This window comes from Salarias fasciatus, chromosome 10 (assembly GCF_902148845.1).
Source record: "Salarias fasciatus chromosome 10, fSalaFa1.1, whole genome shotgun sequence".
Lineage (NCBI taxonomy): Eukaryota > Metazoa > Chordata > Actinopteri > Blenniiformes > Blenniidae > Salarias > Salarias fasciatus.
In genome coordinates, this window is record NC_043754.1 from 3,193,169 (window position 1) to 3,220,003 (window position 26,835).

A 26,835-nucleotide genomic window follows, 5' to 3' on the forward strand; every position below is an offset into this window, starting at 1 on the left:
AAACGGGACACAAAGCATGTGTTTACTTGGCCTAAAAGGGCCATAAATAAAATTTTATTCTCTCAGTTTATTAACAAGCCGCAGGAAGGCCGCGGCCGTCTACCACAGCACTTTAAACATGTCGCTCAGTCCAGCAGACAGGAGACCCCTTCGCTTCCTTCCTTAGAAAAATAAAACAAATGGTGGTAATACTGTACCAAACGGGAGGCAGAGCAGCGGGGGGGGCAGGGCTGGGGGAGGGGCTTATGAAAGGGGCGTGGCCAGGGAGGGATGCTCCAATCAAACGGCGACAACGAGAATAAACTATGAAAAAACCCTCAAAACTGTTTTTGTTTATTTTGATGCGAAGCTGAAGCAGAACGAGCTTCTCGTCTCCCTGTTGAATCGTTTTTGTCCCCCCCCCCCCCCCCCCCCCCCCCGACCCCACCTCTTTCTGCGAGTTCTGCTTAAAATAAAGTGAAATAATATTCAGAATAATAAAACCGATAGCAGCAAAGGAGTAACAGAGGAGTAACAGCTAGAAGCGAGTGACCCCTGGATTGATAAGGAAGGCGTGGGTTAAGAGAGGTCCATGGATCGGAGCCCGTCGGGAGGGGAGGGGAGGGGAGGGGAGGTGGGGGGGGCTCATCTCCCCTCGGCGGGCGCCAGCCGGCCCAGCGCCGCCACCACGCGGCCGAAGCGCTCGCACAGCTCCAGGGTGGAGTAGGAGGGCAGCTTGGGCGGGTCGTGGAAGCTTTTGATCTCTGTGGAGCAGTCCAGTAACTTTGGGAGGAAGTCGGTCAGCTTCTCCTGGAGGTTCGCTGTGGGGGGGGGGGGCGAGAGGGGTGGGGGGCAGGATGCAGAGATCAGCACCACACTTCACTGAACAACAACCAGCTGCACTGTTTTTGTTTTGTTTCTGGAGATCATCCTGAAAATCTACAAGACTTTTAGTCCTTTTATTATTGATGAATACAAATCAAAGTTAATTTACTTCCGTCACACTTCCTCAATAGTTTAAAAGCTCGATTTCAACCTGCTGGAATCAGATTCCTCACCTCACGTCTGTTTTAATTGCCTTCAGCTGCTTTTATTTTCTTAATATCTTCCTATGTTTCTGATGTTAAATGTTTTGTTTTCCTTTGTGAAGCATTTAGATTTTCCTGGTTCACGAATGCTGCTTTCAAAATAAACCTGCCATGTTGGATGTTTTACAACTGATCGTTTTAATTAAATAAAACTAAGAAAGCTTCCAAAACTCGCAGCATCAGCGTTTAGCACAACTTTCTCAAAGCATCTGCAGCTGAAGAGCCGATCAGACTGAAGGCTACGCTCATCTGGAAAACATCACACCGCGTCCGTCTGGTTGGGCTGCTGGCCTCTGACCTCGGCTGGGGGACTCACCCTCCATCTCCTGGCCCAGGTAGGAGCACCAGCGGTTCCTCATGTCCTCCACGGCCAGCAGGTCGCGCTCGGCGTCGTGCACCAGCAGCAGCGGGATGCAGGGCACCACCAGCTCGTTCATGATGCCCAGGCCCGTCGACACCTCGGGCTCCTCGGCCGACTCGAACATGGCGGCCGCTTGTTCGTTCAGTTTCTGAGGGAGGGAGGAAATCCGGATCACACACACACACACACACACACACATATGTAATCACACACAGAAACACACACTGATCCCTCAGTCCTTTGAAAAGGCTGCGAGGTTCGTTTCACTCTGTTTGTGCTTATGAACGTTCAAGGACACTTCGAACTTCCTGTTTTTGGATTTTCATCAGCTGGTGTGACAGCGACACACACACACACACTTTTAGATTCCGACATTGTTCCCTGCTTCCTTTCCAGTCCTGGTTTCTTCATTTCAGCTTTTATTTCCAACATGAACAAAATCAAATCAACACTTCGCACTGATCCAAACAAACAGAGAATAAATCATCTGCTTGCATGCTGGACGACGACGGGCTTGTTGTTACAGTGACTGTCAAACTCTGAAACCAGCAAGTCCAGGAGATTCAGGACTGGAACCAGGAGGATCTGGACTGGGAGAGGGAGCATTTTCAAAAAGTTGTGTTTCCCGGGTCTTGCTGTGTAAAGACTCCCGTCTCCCTCGGTGTGTCGGGACGTCGGTCTCCCAGCTGCCCCTCCTCTCCTCCACTGCAGTTATTTACATAACTTTCTGCGCTGACCTGACTATTTTTCACCTTTCTCTGCCTGCTGAGTGTCACACGGAGAAGTTTCCTGTTAAATAAGCGGTCTGCGGCCCAGACGGAGCGGGGCGCTCCGCCGCCGTGCGGATCGGAGCTTTTCTTGGCCGGAGCCGCCTCGCCGTCACCGACAAACTCCCCGACCTCTTCTTCGAGGAAACCACCTGCCTGTCTGCCAGCCGGCCTGGAACCGGGGTCCTGAGAGGAGAGGCCCGTCCAGGCGCATTAACTGTGTCAACGTTCGCCGTGTTTTCAATTAAAACAAGAGCGGGAGGTTCGCAGGCGAGCGGCCGGAGCCAGCGGCCCTGGCTGCAGATCTGAGCCGACCCGGCAGGCGGTTCTGGGGCCGGCTCCGGGGCCGGGGTGAGCCGGGGACGCGGCCCGGCTCTCATGGTAATGTGTTTACACTCTCCGGCCTCCTGCTTCCTATTCCCACTCCGATGATTACATTATGAGCACAATGCTGGTGTGAGGTTACCGAGTGCAGCCGAGAGGAGACCAAAAATGAAGCTTTAACCAATAATAACGGGGCGGCGAGCGGAGCGGGGCGGGGAGGGGGGGGGGGGGGGGGGCCAATGAAACGGGGCTCCGTCCAAAAGATTCTCATCCGCCGCTATCAGATAAAAAAAAAAAAAAAACTTGAGTGGAATCTTTTGTGGGCTGCGAGCGAGCCAAAGCAATATCTCAGCGCAGGCAATTTGATTAGAGCGGCGGAGGGGGGGAAAGGGGGGGGGGGGGGGGGGGTCTCGCTGCGTTCGCTCTGTGCTGAGTCACTTCGGGGGAGTCTCACCAGCAGACACTCGCGCCGGTAGTGGCCCAGCAGCTCGTCGTCGTGGCCCCGGTACAGACCCCGGGACAGCAGCTCCTTGTTGTACTGGTAGGCGTAGATCAGATACATGAGCGCCTCCACGTAGCTGCGGGTCACAAACACACACACACACACACACACACACACACACACACACACACACATCAGTCACACTCAGCGGCATCGGCCAGGAGCTGGAGAGGGAAGGAACTCAGTGACCCCCGCTGCACAGGCAGGAGGCAGGCAGCTGCTGCCCCCTGCTGGACGCCTCCCGTCACAGCAGGGGGAGGGGGGGGGCATGGAGCGGCTTCCCCTCAAACAGCTCAACATTCAAAACAAACAAAGCGAAGTATCAGTGACTCTAAACTGCAGCTGTTTTTCCGGTCGTACTTGGTTTTCTGAAAGAGCTCCAGCCCCGTCATCATGAAGACGGTCGTCTCCCGGAAGTTCCTGTAGTCCTGATGCCACATCTGAAGGAGACGGACAGCTGTGAGACTCAACAAGCAGAGCTGCGACAAGCCGCCGTGCACGGCGCCTCCTCTCACCTCGTACTCGTCCATGTTGACCTCCTCGGGCTTGATTTGGTCCAGTTTGGCACGCGCCACGTTCATGATGCTCTTACACCTGTGTGGCGAGGCGAGCAGAGGGGAGGTGAGGCGGTGCGCCCGGCCCCGGGGCCCGGAGGCGGCCTAATGAATCACTCTTTAGCGCTGAGAGGAGAAGTGAAACGCTCCTCCGGAGGCTCCTATCCAGGCCACATGCACACACAAATCTAATTATCTCGCTCAAAATAGAGGAGGAGGGAGAAATCAATTTTTCACTCATGAATATGGATTGAGGGCAACAAGCACAGTTGAAAAGTTTTAAGAGACGGTAAAGAGGCGTCGCACGCACCGACGGCGGCCCCGGCTCGGGGGGGGGGGGGGGGGGGGGGGGGGGGGGGGGGGGGGGGGGGGCTGCTGCTCGCACGCACTATTAAAAAAGCCATTAGTGGTCATGTGTCTTCAGAAGGAAGTTGAGGAAGTGAAGCAGCAGAGAGGAGGGGCTCTGCTGCCCTCTGCTGGACATCGCCGGGAACACGAGGGGAAAAACTAACGACGGTACCTTTGTCCCACCGGTAGCTTTTAACACATCGATCCCTTTTACTTTTACCATTTTTAATCCCACCAGGTGTGAAATTATTAGCTATCAATCAGAATCACATAATTTATTACACTTAAGTCTTTTATAATATAAATAACAATCATGTAATATATTCTGCAGCTCTTATTGCTTTTTTATAGTCCTGCCAGTTTTCTTAGTTGTGTCTTTAGAAATGAGCTTTGAATCAATTAATTAATGAAAAACTCAATATTTTCTTATTTCTGAAATCTCTGTATGTTCATATCAGCGGTGCTCTGTGGAGAGAATTCAATTTGCAAAGCTCATTGTTGAAAGTCCAGCTCATTCCAGAGCTCTCTGCCCTTTTAAATCTCTTTTTACAAAACCTGAACCAGGAGAGATATCCGAGAAAAAGTCAAAGTAATTCCCATGTTTCTACAGAGAAACGTCCCAAAACCATGTCCTCTATTCCAACGCACTCAAAATAAAACTGAGTTGAGTGAATCTGCAGAAAGAGCTGAAGTAGCAGCAGAGTTTCTCTTCAGACGGAGGCTGGTTGAAGGAACATCGTCACTTCTGCAGCCTTCAGATTCTCCTTTCTACAAACCCACTTCTCTCAGAGCCGAGCTGAATCTGTGGGGTTAGAATGACGGAGCAACACGACTCACTGGAACCTCTGAAGAGAAACGATTCTCTGGTTTCTTATTTAAGCTGGATTGCGTTTTCTCTGAACAGCGCTGACACTTCTTCTGCTTCCTGACGCTGGAGTGTGAGAGGTGAGAGGTGAGCGTACCGCTCGTCGAACGCCAGGTTCCGGTCGGCGAACTGCGTGAGCAGCGTCCGCTCCAGGATCCTCTTGGGCGCCTGGTTCTGGATGAAGTAGACGATGACGTGCTGCAGCCTGTAGTCGTTCTCGGGCGACGTGTCTTCCTGGGCGAACCGCACCAGCCGGGCGTACTCCAGCTTGATGGCCTGAGCAGAGGAAGAGGAAGAGGAAGAGGAGCCGGGACGAGTTAACACTGCCACACTTCAGGAGGAAAGGAGAAAAAAAATACAGGATGTTCCTCGGTTCCACCTCAGGAATATAAACCAGGTTTGAAATGATCAGAATGGAAATTCAATTAACAGTAAAAGTATTTTACTGAAAAAGACAAAGAAAATCCCTGCACGGTGGAAACTGTGCTGAGAATGAATCGAAGCGAAAATGCTTGTTTAGAGATTCGCCCTGAAAAGAGAGCAATGGGAGGAAAAAAAAGATCAAAACACAAAACGATGTAGAAAATCATCCTGCTTTAAGAACTACTTTCTATGTTTTTGTCCTTCTGTTATGATCTGCAACACTTTCTATCCTGATTAGAGTTTTTTGTTTTGATCTGTCATGTTTTGTGTCAAGTTAATAAAGTTCAACTTCAACGCTTCATTAATTATCTGTGATTTAAATGATAAATCCCTTTTTTACCTTTTCTTCCTCAGATGTTTTTCTTGAATCTATTTATACTTTAAACATACACTACAAATCATAACGCTTCCTGCTTCTGCCTGAATGAAAGGGAAACTTCTGCATTCCAGTTTAACACATTCACCACGGAGAACTTTCTGCAACTTCACAGATTTTAATGTTACCAACCTTATAAATATCAATTTCTTGATGAAAATCCATAAAAGAAAATTAGACAAAATACCATAAACAGAAGACAAACGGTTTCCACTATGAAAAAGTATCCGCAATTTATGAGTTAGCTATTTTACAGATTTGATGAAAACAGATCTGCACCCACTGATTTCAGTTTCCTTTGATTGAAATAAAACATTTTGAGAGATAATCCTGCATTTCTTGCCCTATTTAAACAAAAGAGAGGCTCATTTGGGTTAAACTGAACTGTGTTGCAGCGTAGAGTTGTGTGGAAACAGAGACGGCACACAGAGGAAGAGGAAGAGGAAGAGGAAGTACCTTGAAGAAGGCGGCCTCGGGCCCGTTCTTTTCAAACACGCTGTGGGTTTTGCCAATGGCCATAATAATACCCTGCATACTGGGGGTCATCATTGTCTGCCCGGGAAGCAGGAACCACGTTACAAAACAGAACAACAGGTCAGGAAGCCACCGACGTGCTCGTGCACGTGCACACCACTCTGCAGGTCCGTGCACTGTTAGAGCGACACTGCTGGGCGTTTTAGTGGCCGAGCGCAGAGACCGGGTGACGGGTCTGCGCTCGAGCAGGGCGAGCGGAGCGCCGTGCAGCACTTTGCATCAAACCAACCCAGAGGCGAGAGACGGCGCCGGGGGCGGGGCTACCTCGTCGTCGTACCCCCCCTCCTCTGACTCGATCACAAAGGTTCCCACGTGGGGGATGGCCACCTCCACGGTGCGCTGGCCGGGGGGGGTCGTCAGAAGGGGGAGGGCCCGCCGGGGCCTCGGGGGCCAGGGGGGGGTGAGGCGGAGGCAACGGGACAGGTGGAGCAGGGAGGGCGGAGGTCGGAGGGCAGACATGCTGCACAGGAGGAGAGGATTCAAACCGACAGCAGCCTCCAACTTCATTAAATCAACGTTTCAACAACTTCCTGGTCCAGAGTCTGAACCTAACGAACAACGCTGGTAAATCTGTCTTTACAATAACTGAAAATCATTCACAGAAGTCTGATCACATCAAAGAACTTCACCAGCTCCGAGATAAAAATCTCAGTGATGAAGCACTAAAACTGCTGCGCTGCTTCTCAGTTGCAGGAGTTCGGAGGAAGAAACGTTTTGAGGTGGAAAGTGTGCTAAAAAGAGAAACTGAAAGCTTCAGAGGAGAAGACGGTCCTGTCTGGGTCTCAGATTGTTTTCTCACGTCATTAATTTAAACTGTAGATGTTATCAGGCCTCACAGCAAAATAAAACAGGATCAAAAAATAATGATTTACTATTAGAGGAACAAACACAAAAAATAAAAAAATAAATAAAATGCTTTAGTGAAAAAGCAAGTCTGACAAATTTACGAGAAGAAAGTTTGACTGCAGCAGCTTCTACTCGCATTAAACATCCAGGAAAAACTCTCTTATTCAGAACTCTTTCTGAATGAGGCCTGATAAATCCAGACGTCGCCAGCTGGCAGCTGAAATCCAAACAGGATCCGTGGTTAATACGATGAAGAAACACCTGCTTCAGGTCAGGAGGGGGGAAACCAAAGTTTTCAGTGAATCAGGTGGATGCGGCTGATCACACAGTGAGGCGTGTGTGTGTGTGTTTGTGTGTGTGTGTGTGTGTCACGCACAGCGTTGAGCAGCGCCTCGGGGCTCCTCTCCTCCTGCTCGGCTGCAGCTCTGGAGATGGCTCGCTCCGTGTCCTCCTGCAGGTGCTTGGAGTCGTTGGTGGGCGACGGCTGCTCCATGTACTCCGGGTCCTGCTGGGGGGCTGCAGGGGGGGCCGCACAGAACCACAGTGGAGTCTGTTAGCTCATTTGAAAGACTGTGTCCCTCTCTGACAGAGATTCCATTCAGATTTGGTGCAAATTTAACCGGGTTAGCATTTAACTACTTGGAATTAAAGCCTCATTATTTACCTTCTTTTCTCATGCGTTTTCTTTTTTTAATAATTCCTGTGATCTACTGCTCACACACTTATGGGAAAATATGCTAATTGAAGTGAATTTGATAAGTTAATATCCCAGTTATTATAACAAACTTCTGTGACGAAGGGTTTTAGAGATCAGTCCAAACGAGAACAAACGTCGAGTGAATGGCTGATTTCCTGCGACGATATTCTGGAGTGATGAGAGTAAATGTCTTCATCTACTGCAGGCTGCGGGACTCGACTTTGACACATGTGATATAAAGGATCACATGCTTCAACATCCTGCTTTTATTGTAGTTTACCGAACGGGGCTCCGCTTTACGTGCGTGGCTGAATTACGGCTGGACAGCGGCTGCATTTCAGAGTGCGTGAGCGCCATCCTCCAGCAGAAATACGCTCAGCGCCGAGGGCTAAACAGGGAGCATGACGCTCATGATGTACTGCAGATATTACACACAGTCACATGTTTGCAGGGAGTTATAAGGCCAATATATCAAGGGCGCTTCCTGTCTTCTGGGAGCATTTCTGTGTTCATCTTCCTGCCATGTATTGATTCTAAATTAGACATTCTAGGCTGCACTGTGCGAGCCGTGACCCTGACCTGCGTTGTCTGGAGGGCTGGACTCGGTGCTCATGGGCTGAGGCGAGGAGGAGGAGGTGGAGGTGCTGGATGCCGCCGAGGCGGCGGCTGCTGCGGCGGCGGCGGCGGCGGCGGCCGTGGCCAGAGCCAGCTTCTCCTGCTGGGCCTTGCGGGCCTGCAGCGTGTCCCACTCCTCCATCTCCTTGTCGAACTGCTCGTTGTCCTCCTTCACGTAGTGCTTCAGGTCCGGGGGCAGCTTGTCCATGCCGCTGAGGATTTGGCCCGTTTCCTTGTCGAACTCCTCTGCAGCAGAGACGCGAGGAGACGATCAATCCGGCTTCTTTAATGCAGTAAATAACAAAAAAGTAATCCCCAGCTCCCACTCACACACACACAACACATTTACAGAAGTGAGGGAACGGCGCCGGGTGAAAGAGCGTTTCTCTGGATCTGCTCTCTGGAGGACGGCTGCTAAAACGAACCCAAATCCAGACATTAAAGCACTAAAGTATGGAATCCTGCCGCTAAATCTAATACGAGCTCCTGAAACCGTTTTCAGTCCATCACTCTTAATCTGCTTTACACCGACAGGTTAAAGACGGGAGAGGAGGTTGAGAGCTGAAGCCACGGCTCACTCGGCATGGGTTAAAAACAGACGCTAAACAGCACATGAAAATAAAGACATTTCTTCATTTCAGTGGATCTGAGAGAAAAACCAAGCAGCAGAGACGTCTGTGATGTGTCGGTCTGAAGGTTCTGCAGGAATAAGTATCCAGTCTCCTTCATTCATTTTGCTGCTTTACTTCTGTCTTCTCCGCAAGTAACTCGTATTTTACTGCAACACCGCCCCCTGGTGGGCAAGCACGGTGGACTGGTGCCACTCAGACTGAACTAAATGTGCACTTTTTTTAATATCTAAAGTATAAACAAAGCATAATAAAATAAATCTAAATAATCACCGCAGTCACAGTGTGTCGATGCGCTCTGATGTACTAAACTGTAAATTGTGTCCTGTGAAATGTGTGACAGCATCGTATTTTGGCGATTAGTACATATTTATAAATCTTGAAATGTCAATACTTCATGAATTCAGTGTTCACAATGTAAAATAACATTGTATGATATGTGCAATGTGTATTTCTACAAGTTGTGAACTATCTTCATTTGTCAATGTTCAAATTGTAGAATGAATGAAAGATTTATCCATCTTATTGTTATTACGGCAAAACGCAAATCAGAATAAGAACATTTACATCACTTGCGTAAAAGCAACCATCAGACCGTACAGGAGTTCTTTTTTTTGTACCTTCTATGAGAAATGGCTTCTTGTCGTTGATGTACATGAGGCAGTAGGCGCTGGCGTTGCGGTAGCCCCCGAAGGAGTCGCGGACCAGCTCCTCCCAGGACGACTTGGTGACCGAGATGTCGTTGTACTTCATCCAGCAGCGCTGGTGCGGGTCGTAGATGTAGGCCCAGTAGTGTCCCGCGTTGGCCTGGCCCTCGTGGACCAGCACGGCGTGAAGCCGGTACGGGACCTGTGACGACGCGGAGATGAGGAAGCGGGTCGACGGCGTCTTTTTCCGCCCACGCTGAAAACCAAGATGGCGGGACTCACCTGCATCATGGATTTGTCGGAGTACATCAGGTCGATGGTTCTGTGGATTCTGGTGATGCTGCCCTGCAGGTCTGGGGGGGGAGGGGAACCCGGTGTGACCCACTGCGTTCGTTTGGGCGTGCCGACGGCGGAGCGCGAGGCGGGCGGACCTACCGCGGGTGTCGTTCTCCACCTCGCTCCTCCAGCGGTGCAGGCAGCTCTCCAGCACTCTCAGCTCCTCCTCGGTGATGTGGCGCGGGGCGGGGTGCATGGGCAGGTCGGGGGGCAGCCGGGACTGGGTGAAAGGCTTGTGGATGGGGACTCTCTGCTGCTGGGCGGCGGCGGGGGCGGCGGCGGGACCTGAGGCGGGGGCGGAGCTCTCCAGCGGGGACGGGGAGTCCTGCTCGGCTGTGCTGCGGCGCGAGAACCAGCGAGAAACCATGAAGCGGCTCAAAACCGCCACTCCAGCTCAGATGCTGCAGCCGACCGGCGGAGGGACCTGCCTTGGCGGCGGAAGCGGCTGACCCGTTGTGCCACCGGGGGGCGCCGACGTGTCGATGTCGTCCACCGGCGAGGTGCAGACGGGCTTACTGGAGGCAAACTCCATGGCGTACTGGAGGACGTCTGCCAGAGGAAACCTCTTGGGGCCGGAACCGTAACTCAGATACCTGAGAGAGAACGGAGGAGGTGAGGAGTGAGAAACGCCGCCGCCGCCATCCAGAGCCGTGGCGACCATCACGGAGCGTACCTCTCCAGTCGCTGCTGGAGCAGCGTCAGGTGCTCCTTCAGCCGCCGGATCTCCTCCCTCTTGATCCGGGTGATTTCTCTGTTCCTGTCCATGTATCTGAGAACACACACAACGCAGCGTCAGCGTCGCGCTACCGCGAACAGCATCGTCTCCACGGCGACGGAGCGGCCATCACCTGTCCATGTAGAGCATGCAGGGGAACTCTAGCTTGTTGTGGATCTTCTCCGGTCGGCCCAGCGCCTGGTTGAACTCGAACCTGGAGAGTTCAAAGGTCAGCACGGGAGGGAGCTCTGTGAACCAGTGCTGAAAAAAAAAACACAAACACACACCATCATTAGCGTTAGATTTAGGCTCTGTTTACACGACATTTTCAAGTAAAAACTGGAAACTTTCCTGGTGCTTTGGCTGTCTGAATTTTCCATTATTTCCTGTGCACGTGTGCATGTGTGTGTGTGTGTGTGTGTTTTCATTATAAAACGAATCAGCAGCATCCAGCAGTGTCCAAACACAAAGTGCATTATTTCAGTGTAAAGTGACACTGTTTTCAAAACATAGCCGTGTTAACATTAAATTTTTCGGAAAACCGAAATGCAAAAACAACGCGTTTTCACTTGAAATGTCATGTAAACAGGGTTTCAGTTTGGAAAAAGCTGAGGGCACATTCACACGTTTCAAAAACAATCAAGCAAAGACCTTCAACACATATTAAGATGGTGTTGAACAATGAACCGCATTAACTGAAAATGAAATGTTTCCTGCAACTTTTCTGTTTAACGCAGTTTCAATCACTTCTCATCTGTTAGCGCTGACATGATTTGGTATTAGAACTATTGATCGGAAAAATAAAAGCTGATAAACAAGGCTTTGTGCAGAGACGCCAGTCATTACAATAATCCTCAGTATCACAGCAGTACAAACTACACACTTGAACTACGAGCTTCTATTTACTATTTAAAAACAGCAACTTGGAAGAACTTTCAGATATAAAAACAGGAAGAAACAATCATTCACTGCGCATGTTTTGACAATTACGGCACTGATGGTTAAGAGAAAAAAAAGCTTTTGTTTTGAAAAGGTTTTCAAAGAGCCCAAAAAAAGACAAAGGAGGAAGCAAGGCCCTCGCTGGGTAATATTGTCACTTGAGTGCAGAGCCATCAGATTATTATGCCGTTTGCCTTTTGAATCAGTGAATCAGACAGGAACTTGTCCGACACTCTGCTGATTAAAACGCCGGGGAAACCCTGTAATCAGATCTGATGTGTTTCCTGTGTCGTCGGGGTAATTAGCTGCTCCGGCTGCTGAGGGCTGCCGCCGCCGCCGCCGCCGGGGCTCCGCTCGAAGCCGAGGGCACACCTGAAATAGCAGCGGCGTCACAACGGGGTCAAGAGGTCGACCCTTCGGAGAGGATCCATGACATGCTGGTTGTCTCGTCTCATCACAACCCTTTCAGAAAGTAGCGAAGAATGACGACTACATGGACGGTGAAGTTTCTCAGTTGTGATATTGATCATTAACGAATCTGATTCTGAATCTGTTTTTCCCTCAAATGGAGTCGATAGATTGAAGTCGGCTCGTTATCTGTAACGATGGGTCTGGTCGTCGTGTTTTTATGTCTTTAGGTATTATTCTAGTTGAGGGTGGGGAGGGCAGCAGAGCACATTACTGGGTCATCGTGGCTTCCTGCAGTCACAGACTTACAGACCGGCAAAGAAGTGTCATTTGGAAGGAGAACACGCCCTGATCATTCCCTGCTTTCAGACTTGTTCTCAGAAAAAAGCTTTAACACCCTAAACACAAACACACTGAATCACAGCGTCCATCACCTCCAGTATCCACAACACCGAGCATCACAGGGCGACAACATGGAATGAAAACAAGCACCAATCGACAATTTCCCCACAGTCCAACTGCTCGGTTTCCATGGAAACGCTCGCTGCGCGGCTCTGACCTCTTGCCCGGATCTGGCCGAGTTCTCGGCCGAGTGCAGCGACTCGATCTCGCCCTCGATCATGGCGGCCTCCAGGCACTCGTGGAGGTCCTTGAACCCGTTCACCTGCAGCGGGTACTGGCCGAACATCTCCGTGTTCTCGAACTTCTTCCCTGCGGAGTCAGACACACACAGCAGGGCTTCGTGGTGAGGGGAAACATCAGTCAAGTCCTGCTTCTTCCTATCAACTGGAGCACTTTGTTTCAGAGTTCTGATCAGGGGACTTGAACATCTGATAGAAGACTTCCTACTAACAGAGCGTCTTCCATCTTTTATTTGCGACAGAAAGAAATCATAAAGGACATTTCTGTGAAAGAGATTCTCTGAATTTACCAACCTATCGCAGTGAAACTATGAATTATGCGCGTTGAATAAACAAAGACAATGTTCATTATACTGTTGTTAACAGTTGTTATTGTCACACTCATTAACTTCCTGGTCTGATCGTGAAAGCTCAGTGTAGGATCCAAATATTTAAAATGCGATGCTTTTTTTAACAGGTGAACACACAACACTGAACAGATCATGACACATTTCCATTAGTTATAATAAGGCACGATTACAGAAAAGCTTCATTTTTGGCACATTAGTAGATCAGGTTATTTGGATGTGATGGTGGTATTTAATTCTCGGGTCAATAATATTGCAAATCCCTGACAAGATATATGAGAAACAAACTCTAGAATCAGTGGTGAGAACACTGATACTTCAAGACAATTAAAAGTAAAATACAAGCTAGAAGGATGTTTGAAGCGCTTCAGATCTTATTTTTCACAATACCTATAATAAACACGAGCTAGACCTAAATCGAGCAGCTCTCCTTGGTATCTTTCAGTAATTACAACATTAGCGTGTGGCTTCTGGATCATATTCGGCGTAGTTAAAGCCCAGGACTCGGGAAAAGAAGCCGCAGCAGGAGACGTTTCGCTCTCGTGTGCATCCGTGCTGATTTTCACTTGTTCAGCAGTCACTCACTCATCGGGGCGACTTCAAACGCCGCACCGAGCTCCCCGCACCCAGCACCGGGGAGAACCCCGCCACCACCCAAAAACTGGGCGGAGGGGGAGGGGAGAGGGCGGGGGAGGGGGGCAGCCGGCCAGCGGACATGCAGATGAGGCATTAAGGTCATTTTATGAGCAGCGGAGTCCACCGGCCCCGCTTTCCGTGGCTTTGGGCCAGTATTGTCATGCATAATAAGCGCAATGTCAATCAGCCGTCAAGGTCTCGCACGATCAATGCAAACCGCTCTCTCCTCTCTCTCTTTTTTTTCCCCTCCTTTTTCCTTTTTGCATAGACCACATCTCATTAAGGCAAGGTCACCTTTCATTACTAGGGGCAAGGGCTCGCTCGCTTCCTGGCTGCTGCAATCAGAGCGCTTTATTCCTCTCTGATTTTCTGGCCACTTCTCGCTTAACTCTCTTTATTGGTTGGAATTAAAAGCTGGCCTCACCTTCCAGGACGCCGACGGCGAGGAAGCGGCCGTAGAAGAGCTCCACCATGGGGTTCTTTGGCTTCTCGCCCTCCCTGGGGAGAGACAGCGTGGAGTAAACACCCCGGGGGAGCGACTGTTTGTGCGTTTGGACTCTGGCGCTTCGGCTCACCTGTCCTCTTCAGCCTTCATCTGGAAGGCGTCTTCCAGCCAGTCCAGCAACTTGTGGGTGAACTCGCTCACATCCTGCTGTTGGGCAGAGAACACACATACACACACACACACACACACACACACACATTTACACACTCAACTTAACACAGTAAAACCGTCCAATCAGTCAAATGGTTGTCATCCGCTGACCAGGACTGGGGATTGGTGGAAAACGGTTCGCAGACTGAACTTCAAAGACGACCTGCCGCCCCCGGGCCGCTCCGTCACACACATCAATGTGGCCACTAATTCAGGTCAAGGCCTCCAAAACCTGACTAATTCGCAGAGGGGAGACATGACGGATGAGCCCGGAGGCCCGCAGGCCGACCTCTGTTGACCTCAAAGAGCAGCGGCTCGGCGCGCACGGCCTACATGAGCCGGCCGGCCCGGCCGCTCGCTGTAATTGACGCGTGAGCCGCAATAAAGGATGAGAGCACAACGCGGCTAATTGATGGTCAATATCATTTTTCTGCTGGCGGGCCGCTGAGGGAATGATGGGGATTTGATGATTGATCGTCAACAGCTTAGAGAGGTTAACTGTGTGGGAGTCGATGGAGCTGAGTCAGGAGAACAGCTGAGACACAGAGCTGAGTGGTGACTGGCCAGGACTGAAAGAGGGGGTTTAAATGTTAACACTGGAAAAAGAAAGGCACGAGTCGTGGTCAATAACAGAACGAGAGAGATTTACCTGTTGCGACTCGCTGGACTTGAAGGCGTCTTTGAGGATTTCCACAGCTCGAGACGGGTCCACGTATTTCCTCTTGGAGCCCACCATGAGGGAGAAGAGGTTCCTCAGCTCCTGCATGAAGGGCAGGTTCCTGTGCTCCTGTCACACACACACACATTAACACACACACGCACAATCAGCTTTTCTCTAAGGGTCAGCTGAAACGTGATGTTCAAATAAAGCATTTTAAACTAAGTATCTTTCAATTGAACACAGAGAGTAAACTGTCAGGATGGACAGATAAAGATGAGAAGATAAATTATCATTCAAGAGTAACATCTGATCATGAACATGAAAGTTCGAACATCCGAATGTTGCGGTTGTTGTTGTTTTGGTCTGAACTGAGGAGTTTCCCGCCTGGATCTGAGAACACAGTGAGGTGAAACTGGAAACAGTCATATCAGACTGTGGAGATTCTTTTTAAATTAAATTTAAAACATTTTTGAATTTTTTAAATGAAGTTTTTAAATGAAAGACAAGACGGCCATCAGTGTTTCTGTGGGTCCCAGATTGGAAAAGGGGTTTTATGATCTTAGAGGAAAACTAGAGGGGTTAAAAAGGTGTGCGAATCCCCAGGAAACCTGTTGAGTCCCAACTTTGAACACACACAGTCATCTTTGTTTCAGATGTGTTGAAACCTGAAGAGACGTTAAACCGTCTCACTGTGGAAGCCGGTGCTGCACAGTGAGTCTCTTCCCATCATCTCCGCTCTCAGTTTAAAACAGAGCCACACACACGTTTCAATCAAAGCGGCGCGGCGAGTCATTCCGAGCGGTAATCTCCAAACTGCAGCGTGTCGCCACAGATACAACGTCCCACTTGTTTTTCCCCGTGCTGGTGAGTCAGGGCCCGGCAGATTAGATTCCCGGCTTTAAGAGTGTCACGCTGCCGGGGTAAAAAGTCAGCGATTAGAGGCAAAGGAGCTGAGATGAAGAGATGCTGCCCCTGAAGCACTGCGCCACTGCAGAGGCTTAGAGCAGCTTAGCAGCAGGCTGTTAACCCTGTGCTGAGCTGTCTGCGGGGAAAAGACGCCAAAACCAAAAAAAAACTGGGCTGCTGTGAGGGACCCAGTGTGGACGGACGCGTTACGGCGTCTCACAGGACGCTGTGCGTCCAGCCGCTGGAGCGCCAGGCCAGCATCACGCCGTGTAGCGTGTGAGTTGAGAGTTGAGTGAAGTAGCAGGGCTGGGATGATAAGCTGTGGCGACCCGAGAGCTGAACGGGGGCAACAAGTCTCCCAGAAGGTCAAAGCCTCGGAGCTCGGAGGGCCGCGGACCGTGATGGACCACAGAGGAGGCTGCTGCGACGCCAACAGGAGACGTAAACAAGGCCGACGCGGGGCGGAGGTGAGCGCCTCTGGAAGACGCCACACGCTGACACCGTTATTGCGGCGTCTCCTGGGCCAGCGGAGGCGCCGGAGTCTCACCTTCTGGTTGCGGGGCAGGTCGTGGACTCGGGCCGGGGGGGAGTAGTTGAGCACCAGCCTCTGGAACTCCAGCAAGTTGAAGAGAGACTGAAAGACACAGCGGTGACAGCCAATCAGAAGGCAGCAACGGGCTCCATTCCACAGCAGAGGCGAACCAAAAGCAAACAGACCAGAACCGGTCTCACGTCTTTCTATCATCAGCCAAAATAATGTGATTACACATCACTATGTGGGTTTGTCTTAGAACAAATACTCAGCATTAGGATCTGCCAGCTCAGCGGAAATACGCTCACCTGTCAAGTTAAAAAACCGGGGTTTGATTCACAATTAAGACTTTTTTGGGGGGTTTTCGGAGGGGGGCAACAGATACTGATGGATTTATGTCATGATTTACACCCTATGTTGGATCAAGAGACAAGAAGTGAAGCCATCCTGGAGCTCATCCAGCTCCGGTCCCACCACTTTCCTTTTCCCCTCCACACCATCAGCATTAACTTCGGAGTTACATTATCCTTAAGGAACCTTAATTCCTAAGACAGAGTTTAGAGCCTTTTCTACATACTGTTGATAAATGATGCCGCTGATTCATATCATTCAAACTACAGAGCATCATAATGTCTCCAAGATCAGAGGAAAGGTTTCACATTAAAAATATAAAAAAAAAATATATATACTGTCGAAAAATAATGTGGAGATATATTACATGATCTCATCAAATCACACCTAAAGTTACATGTTATACCAAATTATAATTTGATCTCTTTATTTCTTTTGCATCATTCATAAAGATTGTTTAGAAGTAAAATTAACATGAAAATACTAATCTGGTACAAGCATGTTGCTTGTGTTAATTCTTTACTGTTAAACTCAATAAACCTGCAGGTGAACTTCTCTCTTTATTCCTACAATACAAGCAAGTAAAAAAAGTTTTGCTTCTTTTAAAGCCCATCTTTAAGATATAGTTTACTGGCATTTCGTGTCATTATCTATTATTTTGAAGCTCTGTTCCTGAGAAGCTTTTATTTCAAATGGATCAGTGGCTCATTATTTAGTAAGTGTACACTATTCTCTTCCACCACAGAGTTATAAAGGAAATAAATAGTAAACAACATTGGAGCTATTCATTTCGTTTTAAATGATTTACGGAACAAAGTTCTGTAGAACTACATGAGATTTTGAAATAAATGAAATCGTATTTCAGAAGCCCGTATTGACGAGTATCATAATAAATGTGTGTCAGTATTTCACTGTAAATCACAGAGAATATAAATACCACGAAGGCGTGCTGTGATAGCTGGAATAAAGTCACAGCTCCTTTAGTTTATGGACGCTGCTCTGCAAATGTAAAACAGCCATTTGTTTTCTACATTGTTTTTTTTTTTCTAAACGAAGCCGAACGTTTTCATCAAGCGGCTCGCGCTCTGTGCAGCTGCATTAAGGCGCTCCCTTCTGGTATTCACAGCCCACTCAAGTCAGCGTGTCACATCCTCCTGCCAGCGCCGCTTCACCACAAGTGAAATTCAAGTTGAATTACAGACAAAGATACTGAGGCGAACAGCCCGAGGCCCTGGGAGAAATACAGGAACAAGCCATTTCTTTAATATATTGCAGAATAGAGATTATGATGAAGCGAGTGTCTGAAGCATGCAGTGAAAGCTGCAGACACTGCGGCCCAGCGTGGATAAAATGTAGCTGGGGGGGAAAAGCAATGAGCAGAGCTCACGCCACGAGTCAGCCCTGATGTTTAATTAGCACTTTTCAGTCGTGGTTTGAGCCATTTTTCTGTGGAAAGGAGAATGTTGTTTACTTGTGTTGGTCTAAGTGCAGCTGGATCAGGTTGAAAGGTGGCGGCGCTGAGGGGAAACATGACACACCAGCGCCACGGCACCATGTGAGGACGTATCCAGTGTTGATCTGGAATATTTCAGCCGAGGTCACATTCGACCGCTGGCTTCACCGGCGTGCCACACAGTTTTTGAGACAGTCGGGATGAAATTCACTGACACTGGCCCTTGAATCAAAACGTATTTGACAGCTCTGGACCAGATCGGTATGGATTCCACCAATAAAGACCTTGATAACTTTCTAAATGATATGAAAAAAAAAAAAAAAAAAAGGAGAAAATGTCCAAGTTTTAACTGTGTGTGTGTGTGTGTGTCCATCCACCTGTATGACGGCGCTGAACCAGCAGGTGTTGCCCACATTTTTCAGCCCCACGGGGCAGTTGTCGACTCTCTTCCTGTCGTACGGGTTGGGGGAGTCGCTCCACACCTCTGTGTGCGTCCTCTTCAGACTCGCCTTGTTCTCGGCGATGCTGGCTTCCAGGACTCTGAGGGAGACGGAAGCTGTGTTTTATTCTGACCTGCTAAGACACGACGGCTGAATCCCGCCACTGATGCTTCGAAAGGTGGATGAAGGGATAAATATGGAGTGTGTTCACATTCTACAGATTTCACGTTAATGGGCCGCAAGGTGGCACAGAGAGACAAATACACTCATCTGACTGTTAAAAGGGTGTTAAGATCAACACAGACACTTCATCTACTCAGATCTTCCTCACATTCTCGTGCTGTTTGACCATTCTTCCCTTCATTCATCATGCTGAATCACTCTCCTCTCTGATTTCCCCCAATAAAAATTCTTCTACTTTTAGTCAGGTCGGCTGGTGAAAATAACTTCAGAATCAGAATCAACAACCACTTTCTCAGATAAAATACTGGCCAGATGTGAAACTGGCCTTGAAAGTAACGACAAGCGGAGAGAAACATGGCAGTGTGGTCAGTTTAAGATTCCACGTAAGGCCACTGATCAGGAAACAGAAGTGAGGCACCGAGACATGAAGGCTGCACCCCTTCTCCTGAAGGCAGCTACAGGATGGCGTTGTGTATTGACCGTCACCGAGTTCCCGTTCGGTTTGTATCTTTACGGTGTGATCTGTCTGATCCCACCTGCTGATGGCCTGCTCCTCGTCGGTGATGCCCGTCTCCCGGAAGGCGCGGTTGGACTCCTCCAGGCTGAGGGCGATGGCCCTCTGCAGGTCATCCTTATCGTCGCCAGTCAGATCGATCACGTCTGCGCCGAGAAAACAAACCCAAAAAAGAGAAGGCTGAACACCCACTTCCCCTCCCGTGAATCATGCTTTGCGCGTGCGGAGGAGGCGCCGCTCACTGGTGTCCGCCTGGCTGCCCACGCTGATGTATCTGTCGCTGGAAACCTGCGACGTCTGGTAGTACGTGGTCTCATCCTGCTGGGGGACCTTGGGGTTCTTCTCGGTCAGAAAGGCCACGGCCTCGGCCAGGTCTCCATTGCTCACCTGTTGGTTCGCAGGATAGCCGTCAGCGGCCACACAGTAACACATACACACACACACACACACACACACACACCCCACTGCGGTTTATGTGTTGAGCTGATTGTAATCAGAGAGAAGCGATGAACAGATGGTGGAGATGAGCTGTCGGGGGGTTTCAGACGGGGTTTTTTTTAAGGTATGGGTTTGGGGGATGGGGGGGGGGGGGGGGGGGGGGGGTACCTGCAGGGCCTGCTGAAGCAGCTGAACGTCTGTGGTGCCAGTGACCTCCCTCAACTGGTTTAGTAGAGTCTGCTGATGCTGAAGAACGGAGAAGAAGAGGGAAAAAAAAAAAAAAAAAAAACTATTTTAGGAAGAGCAACTCAGAGAGGAGTCAAAACAGATTTTATACCCAGAAGAGGCGGCGGCCTCAGTGGCGTGATGGACCACTGATGTCAAACCCAGCTGCACCGCGTGACCTTAAAACACACACTTAACCTGCACTGGAGGTGCGGGAATAAATGCTCTATAAATAATGTGGGAGTGCACTTCGTGTCAGCGTCCGAGGCAGAGGCCTTACGTCTGGAATGAGGGCGACACAGACCCCCAGACCGCGGCTGCCACGGCTCGCCCTGCTCCACCGCCTGCTCCAGAGTAATGGATACAGACAGAACACACTTGGAACGGAGCTGCTGCAGCAACTAATGAAGCTCATCTGGAGTCGCAAAACATGCGAGTCACAAAAATATAACAAAAATATCTTAAAAAACCAAACTGAGGCTGCATGGATGAAGTGTCATAACTGTGATTTAGATATATTTTATCACATTTTTTTGTTTTGTGGATATTTTTATTGTTTTTGACCTTTTTTCATGGACTTCATGGATAACCACTATGGTTACTTTCAGCATCCTGGTTATTTTGGCCTCTTTAACCATTTAGCAGTTTATAGCCACTTTGGTTAGAACAGATTTTTAAACACAAGCATTATTTTTTCCTTTTTTTTCTTCTAATTTTTTTCTTTCATTTTCAAGATTGTTTTCCTTTTCCAGAAAAAAGCTGCAATATGAATTTCAATCATTTATTTTTTTCTCTAACTGTTCTTATCGAGTTTATCTTTTGATTAAAGCAATTCCATCTATCCTGGTTGTTTTAGCTGTTTGACCTTTATCCGTTTTGTCTCGGAGACAAGCACATTTTTGAAAATTAGAGTGGGAATGCAAATAAAAACTAAAACAAAATGTTTTCAAAGACACCATTTTCTGAAAGCTCCAGGGAGCCGCGACAGAGCAGCTAAAGAACCACATGTGGCCCCGGAGCCGCAGGCCCAACACCCCTGAAATAATCAACTGACGCCTATAATTCAGATTTTTTTTGTGTGAAATGTGCAGAAAGTCTGAAATAGACACTGAAAGCTACAACACCTGAAACACTGTGACATTCTTCACACTCCAGCATCCAACTGAGTGAGATTATCATCTAAAACGAGGAGTTGATGTGAACTTTTTGCAGCCACACCTGAAACACCCCGCTCTGCTTCACCGTCTGGATTAACCAGGCTACATTTCATCACACGGCCAAAAACCATCAAGCATTTCCAGACTGTGATGAGATGATGCTCCAATTCAGTATGGCCTCATATGAACCTTCATGAACTTAAAATTAAATCTTAGTTGCTCCATTTATGATAGACTGAATTGTAACCTTCATACTGTGATCTAATATCTATTAAAATGTAGGTAAAAGATGTAGTCACCAGATTTAAGAAAAAAAAACTGCATAGAGAAACATTTTGGTGAACTTGAAGCATAAAAATCACCTTTTCAGTTTGTAGTTGAATTAGGTAAAATAATCAAGGGTCATGAAGAAGAATAACTCAGTAAAGATTAAATGAGTTTACCTTTTATTACTTCATGCTTTTATTTTAAACTTTTTTGTCTTTAACAGTTTCCCTCTTTTTGAAGATACTGTTTGATTCCTCTATGTATAAATTGTTGTTAAAACATTTTTTTGCCTTTCGTTTTCTCTCTAAAGACACTTGGAGCTGTGGGGTTTAATTAAACTGACAAACTCAACACTGAGCCAGATCTGAAGACGAGTGGTGTCCAAATGACCACAGTGATTCATGATAAGAGCTTTTTCTGATATCTGATTTTCTTTATTTAACTCATGACACACAATCTGATGAAACTGAGGAAATAATGACGGACCAAATAGGAGCAGTCTCTGTCATTTCTACACTTTATAAAGACATCTACAGCCCAATCTGATCCTCTGGCGGGTCAGATGTGGCCCGCCCGCCTTATGTTTGACAGCTCTCCTTTAAAGGAAAATAGGAAAAAATAAGAAGAGGCTGGTGTCGTTTCATAATGTGGAATATCACGAGCACAGGATCGCTGCCGCCCACTCTGAGTGTACCTAAACCACACCGAAGACATCGGCTCAGCAGTAACAACGAAATTAAAACAGGCTGCATTTCAGTGAGACGAACCAGGCAGCCGCCCTGGAACACAGCAGCTCTCAGCGACGCCATCCTGAAGCTGCTACATTTCAATCTACCGGCTTTGGGGAAGCGCTTCATTGCTTTCCAGCTGCTGGCTGCACAGTTTTCACTCTTCTTTCCTTCAAAGCGCCGTCGTTCAGAGCGAAGGCAGCAGCTCAGGGGAGCGTCAGGGAGCGGGAGCGGGACCGGGCGGCCCGTGGCTTGTTTCTGCGACACTGTGGAGGCTCGGAACTGACGATACAAGCGACTTTATGACTGTGTCAAGGTGAACACTCTCATCCAGAGGTGTCAAACATAAGACCCGTGGGCCAAAAGTGGCCCACAGAAGCTCCAACCCGGCTTGTCAAAACACCAAGCAAATTGTACAAAAGGGCAGTGGACACGCAGCGTTGAGAGCTGAGCTGAGATATCAGTAAAGTTGTCATGAAAGCCAATTAGCATTGGTCTTAAGTGTATAGAGTATAGTAGAGTGTGGAAAAACATGCAGAATGCAGCAGCTGTAGGAGAAGTTCTTTGGACATTTCACTGTATTTTGCAGCAGAAGTTTCATTAAATCTGATTTATCATGAGGTTATAGTCATCTTTGTTCAAAACTGTTTCATTTTGTTATAACAGACATTTTCATCATGTCAAAACAAACTTGAAAAGTAAGTTTAAAGGTTCTAATGGCACTGTTTTAAGGATCGACCGATACGGCTTTTTTTTTTTAGGGCTGATGCCAGTTATTGGTACTTATGGAAACCGATAACTGATATGTCGAACCGATATTCATTTGCAGTAAAAATGAACATTTTGCCGTCAAAATTTAGTTGTGGGTGGGACACTGTTACACAGCCCAGAGTAGTGACTTCAGGCAGAGAGAGAGACGGCTGTATGTATGATCCAAAGAGAACGTTTTTAAATAAATTTATTTTATCGGCTATTGGTGGAAAAGAAGGCCGATGCCGATTATTAGAAAAATGAACAATATTGGCAGATATTATCGGCCAGGCCGATAACTGGACGATCCTTACACTGTTTCACCGGTCTGGACCACTCAAGGTGAAATTGGGCTGCATGTGGCCCCTGAACTAAAATGTTTTTGTGACCTCTGGCCTAACTGTTTGCTAGTAACAAATAAAAACAGCAGTTTTAAAACTATGTCGTGTGTCGGATCATCGTCTTTTTCCTGCAGTTCTGGAAAAGAAGCACTGAGTTCTGCAGTTCAACCTGAGTCAGAACGTGTTCCTCTTCTCACTTTTCAGTTCTTCAAAAATTCAGATTATTGAAGACAGAAAAAAAAGACAGAAGTCAGATAAAACCTTAAAAAGGTGGCGAATGAAGACTCAGAGAGTTCAGTCCAGGAAACAAAAACACACAAACCAACCCAACTCTATTTGGTAGGTTTATAACACAACGTGAGTCAATGTCTGCTCCGATGCTGGCTTAAACGCCGACTGGACAGATGGGGAGACGCGGGTCTGATGAAGAGCGAGGGAAGTTCCCCTCGTGACAGATTTGGGCCGAGTCAAACACAGGAGCTCTTACTCAGACATGAAGACAAACACACGTCTCATCTCCATGTGACATGTCTGGAAGAGCTGTTCATCACAGCGGCCGCCGGGCCTCTAAGTGGCAGCTTGTGAACAGCAGCGCAGAGCGCCTGGCGTGGGTGAAGAAACCTCCGTGGACACACACACACACACACACACACACACACAGAGGGACACTCCCACTGAGTGTACCAGGAGATTCGAACTGTGTCAAATAGCCTGGAAGAACATCAACAGGAAAAAAAAAAATAATAACAGCACACGATGAATTCAGCCTGACCTCGTATAACCTCCACTGACAAGCCAGCACATGAAAACCAGCACCACACCCAGAACCTCCCAAAACACACTAATCCACTGTAAAGGCAGCACAGAAATCGGGTCAGGGAGAAGCCTTTGGCCGGCAGGACGCCTTTTCCTTTCAACATCGGAGAATAAAGCATGACAATGAGCAAAACGCATGAGTTATTTTGTTAAAACCCAACATGTACTGAATTAGCTTAAGTGTTACAGAGAACAACTGCATCGTCTATCAGACCAACATGGGACAAAAATGAGAAACTCTGAAGCCATAAGCATGACTAACAGTTCCCATTAAAGAAGACAATGGCTAATTTTGATAGATTACCTTATATTTGTAATCATTACACACTAATGATCTAGTTCCAAAATTCATCTTCAAGTTGCTTGATACAAAGCGATACCTCATCTCAAAGGGAGTCGCACTGTTAGTTTAAATAAGCGATACTTTTGTTGAGTATTGAGATATGACCTGAAATACCTGAAACAGTCAAGTTTGTCATACTGACGCTTATAATTAACAGTGCTCTTTCTCTTCTTGGACTAATATAATAAATCTCTGTTGTTCTGACTTCTGGGGTGATTTGTCAGTCTTGATCAGTCTTTGGCATCATTTATATCCTACTGTGATGTTGCTGTCCGTCCCACAAACGATATATTTGGAATATAGAATACAAAGCTGAAAATGGTGACTATTGTTGGTTTTTGCCCAGATATCACCCTGTAAGTCATAGTTTATAACGGTCGATTCGTCTCTAGAGAAAAAGATGTCAGCATCTATGCCTCATCTTTTGGGTGACATTGACTAAAAGCTGATAGTTAAACTCTGAATTTGAAAATAGTTAATCACGAAATTCATGTTTTGATGGATGACAAGTTTGTGTAACACCTATATAAAGACTATTTACTTGAAAATACAAAGTGTTCCCATCTAACTGCCAGTCCTGGTTATGACCTCAGCCTTTCTGAAGGTGAGACTCTGTAATAAGGTTAGTGTTACACTGCTATTTTAAAGACCGACTCATCTCCAGAATCATGTGGCTTCTATCATAAGAGGAATGTCTTGCTGGATGATGGTTTGTTTTTCTGGTTTTTTTTTTAGTTTTAGCAGAGCATTCCTCCTCTGCAGAAGAAGCTGAAAGCACTGAGATTGCATAACACCCATGTAGATTTATTTACTTGTTTTCAGTTTAACTAGCCAAGCAGATATGTAATATCGGTCAGCTGGTTACATAACTAACGGGAGAGTTGATGCTGGCCACAGTGGTGGTAATCCAGTCCGGAGGAGTAACGGAGTATTGAAGCAGGAGTGAGAGATCCAGTGCTGTTATGTGAATTCCCCCCGCCTTGGAGCCTGGAGCGCACCGCGGCGGCTCGGTGTGTGTTCCCACCTCCGCCGCTGGCCACGCTTTGTAAACAAACAGCTCAGTTATGTGATGAGTAACCTCAGAAACATCTGCGTACGTAAAGGCGCACTGGCCGCCTCTTCAAATCAAAGATCTGCGTCCTTAAGGACCCCCGAGGATGTAACCAAGCCTCCCATGAGCGTAAAAAAGATTCACTTTGTGCCAAGTTAGCGACGCACTGTCACTTTGGCCTTGTTTATTTCCACTGACGACACAGTTAGCATCGGCTGCTAGCGTTAGCACCGTGTTGCGTACACGTCGCTAACCAGATCACCGGTTAACAAGTAGACTGGTTAACGTCAACCGACCCACACAAACTCAACTTCACGCGCTCCCGTTAACTCGGTGTAGCTAGCTAGCAAAATAATGAGCCGAGGTTACGCTAGGCCTTGCACACACTGTACACACTGAGCGTAGGGTATACCAATGATTATCGGTAGGAAGTGGGACAACTGCTCTAGAAAGCGGACAGTTTGTGTCAATCCAACTCACCAAATGCAGCATTTTATCAGAGTGGGCGACTTCCCCGAGCCTTAAAACAACTATGCAGCTAGGCTAATGCTAACGCTAGCCTGTAAGTTGTACGCCTACCTTCTGAGAGTGCTGCTGGAGGACATTCTGCTCCACGGTCATGGCCGGTCCGGAGAGGGTTCCGATTCAGGGCAGGACTGGAACGGACCGCGGCTGGATGCTCTTCACACCGGGCGGGTTGCAGCTACGACGAGCCCTCCTTCACCACACACATCACGGGCGCCATGGCACTGTGACGAGCGGACGGAGCGCGAGCCCTGCGTACGCATGAAAACATTGCTCCACGCAGCTGGGATCGATGGCTCGTGTCTGTTGGCGTGCTGACGTCACGGCCCGCGCCTCTCAATCCAGAATGCTTCATTAAAGAAAATATCAATATTGACGTAACTAGGCTCACGCGAGACATCGAAACTATGAGTTTTATTCTTAAATATTGTGCTTTTACAGATTTAAAGAAAAATGCCCCATTTATATGTGAGAATCCAGCATGAAGAATGTAAAAAACAAAACTCAGAATTCAAATTCATCCATCTTTAGAGCTCATTTTCTCTAAAGATTTAGTGAATATAGTTAAATATAAAGCATTTAACAAACGTGTTTTTGAGAGGGGTAGCTTATGGTATTCTCAGCTAGTGCAGGAGAGAGAAGATGGATCCAGTTGAGAAGGATGAGCCTTCTGGCAAGTGGAATAGTAAAGGCTACGACTTTTCAAGGTGTTTGGCATGTCAGTGTTTTGACCGCAGTGTGTTTTGTGGGACTCCAAGAGGGCTATTAGGGGTCAGGATCAGTCATGCTACCCAAGATCTTTCCATTCTCTGACCACAACAGAGACAGCTTTGAACATGAACATAACATAGCACTCTTCTAGCTTTGCATTGGTATGGTGACTGCTAGGCAACACGTCACACTGACATATACAGTGTCTTGC

At 47.9% G+C, this 26,835-nt stretch overlaps 1 protein-coding gene across 5 annotated transcripts; it reads right to left on the reverse strand.

Annotated features, from left to right (window-relative positions):
• Positions 1-19: 19 nt before the first annotated feature.
• usp25 (ubiquitin specific peptidase 25) lies at positions 20-26,196 on the reverse strand. Of its 5 annotated transcripts, none has more exons than XM_030100417.1 (26): positions 25,968-26,195; positions 19,879-19,956; positions 19,515-19,659; positions 19,295-19,418; positions 18,513-18,675; positions 16,347-16,433; positions 14,882-15,019; positions 14,153-14,229; positions 14,002-14,075; positions 12,513-12,664; positions 10,740-10,867; positions 10,565-10,660; positions 10,320-10,484; positions 9,991-10,229; positions 9,838-9,908; positions 9,529-9,757; positions 8,244-8,525; positions 7,354-7,483; positions 6,386-6,581; positions 6,044-6,139; positions 4,886-5,064; positions 3,537-3,615; positions 3,382-3,461; positions 2,974-3,097; positions 1,384-1,576; positions 20-800 (listed from the first exon to the last, which is right to left on the reverse strand). In XM_030100417.1, exons 1-26 carry the CDS (start codon positions 26,007-26,009, stop codon positions 625-627), a joined length of 3,543 nt encoding a protein of 1,180 aa, XP_029956277.1. In that variant the 5' UTR covers positions 26,010-26,195; the 3' UTR covers positions 20-624. The 5 variants fall into 5 exon arrangements, with proteins under 5 accessions (XP_029956277.1, XP_029956273.1, XP_029956274.1 ...); XM_030100413.1 differs by having other exon boundaries at positions 6,351-6,581; positions 7,344-7,483; XM_030100414.1 differs by lacking the exon at positions 6,386-6,581 and having other exon boundaries at positions 625-800; positions 7,344-7,483; positions 25,968-26,194.
• Positions 26,197-26,835: the final 639 nt, after the last annotated feature.

Excerpts from the sequence above, each read along its gene's own strand:
- usp25 (XM_030100413.1), bottom strand. The coding sequence starts at position 26,009 with ATGACCGTGGAGCAGAATGTCCTCCAGCAGCACTCTCAGAAG. Across the intron at positions 12,665-14,001 it reads CGCCGTCGGCGTCCTGGAAG|GGAAGAAGTTCGAGAACACG; the intron begins GTGAGGCCAGCT and ends CTGACTCCGCAG. Across the intron at positions 10,485-10,564 it reads CTCCAGCAGCGACTGGAGAG|GTATCTGAGTTACGGTTCCG; the intron begins GTACGCTCCGTG and ends GTTCTCTCTCAG.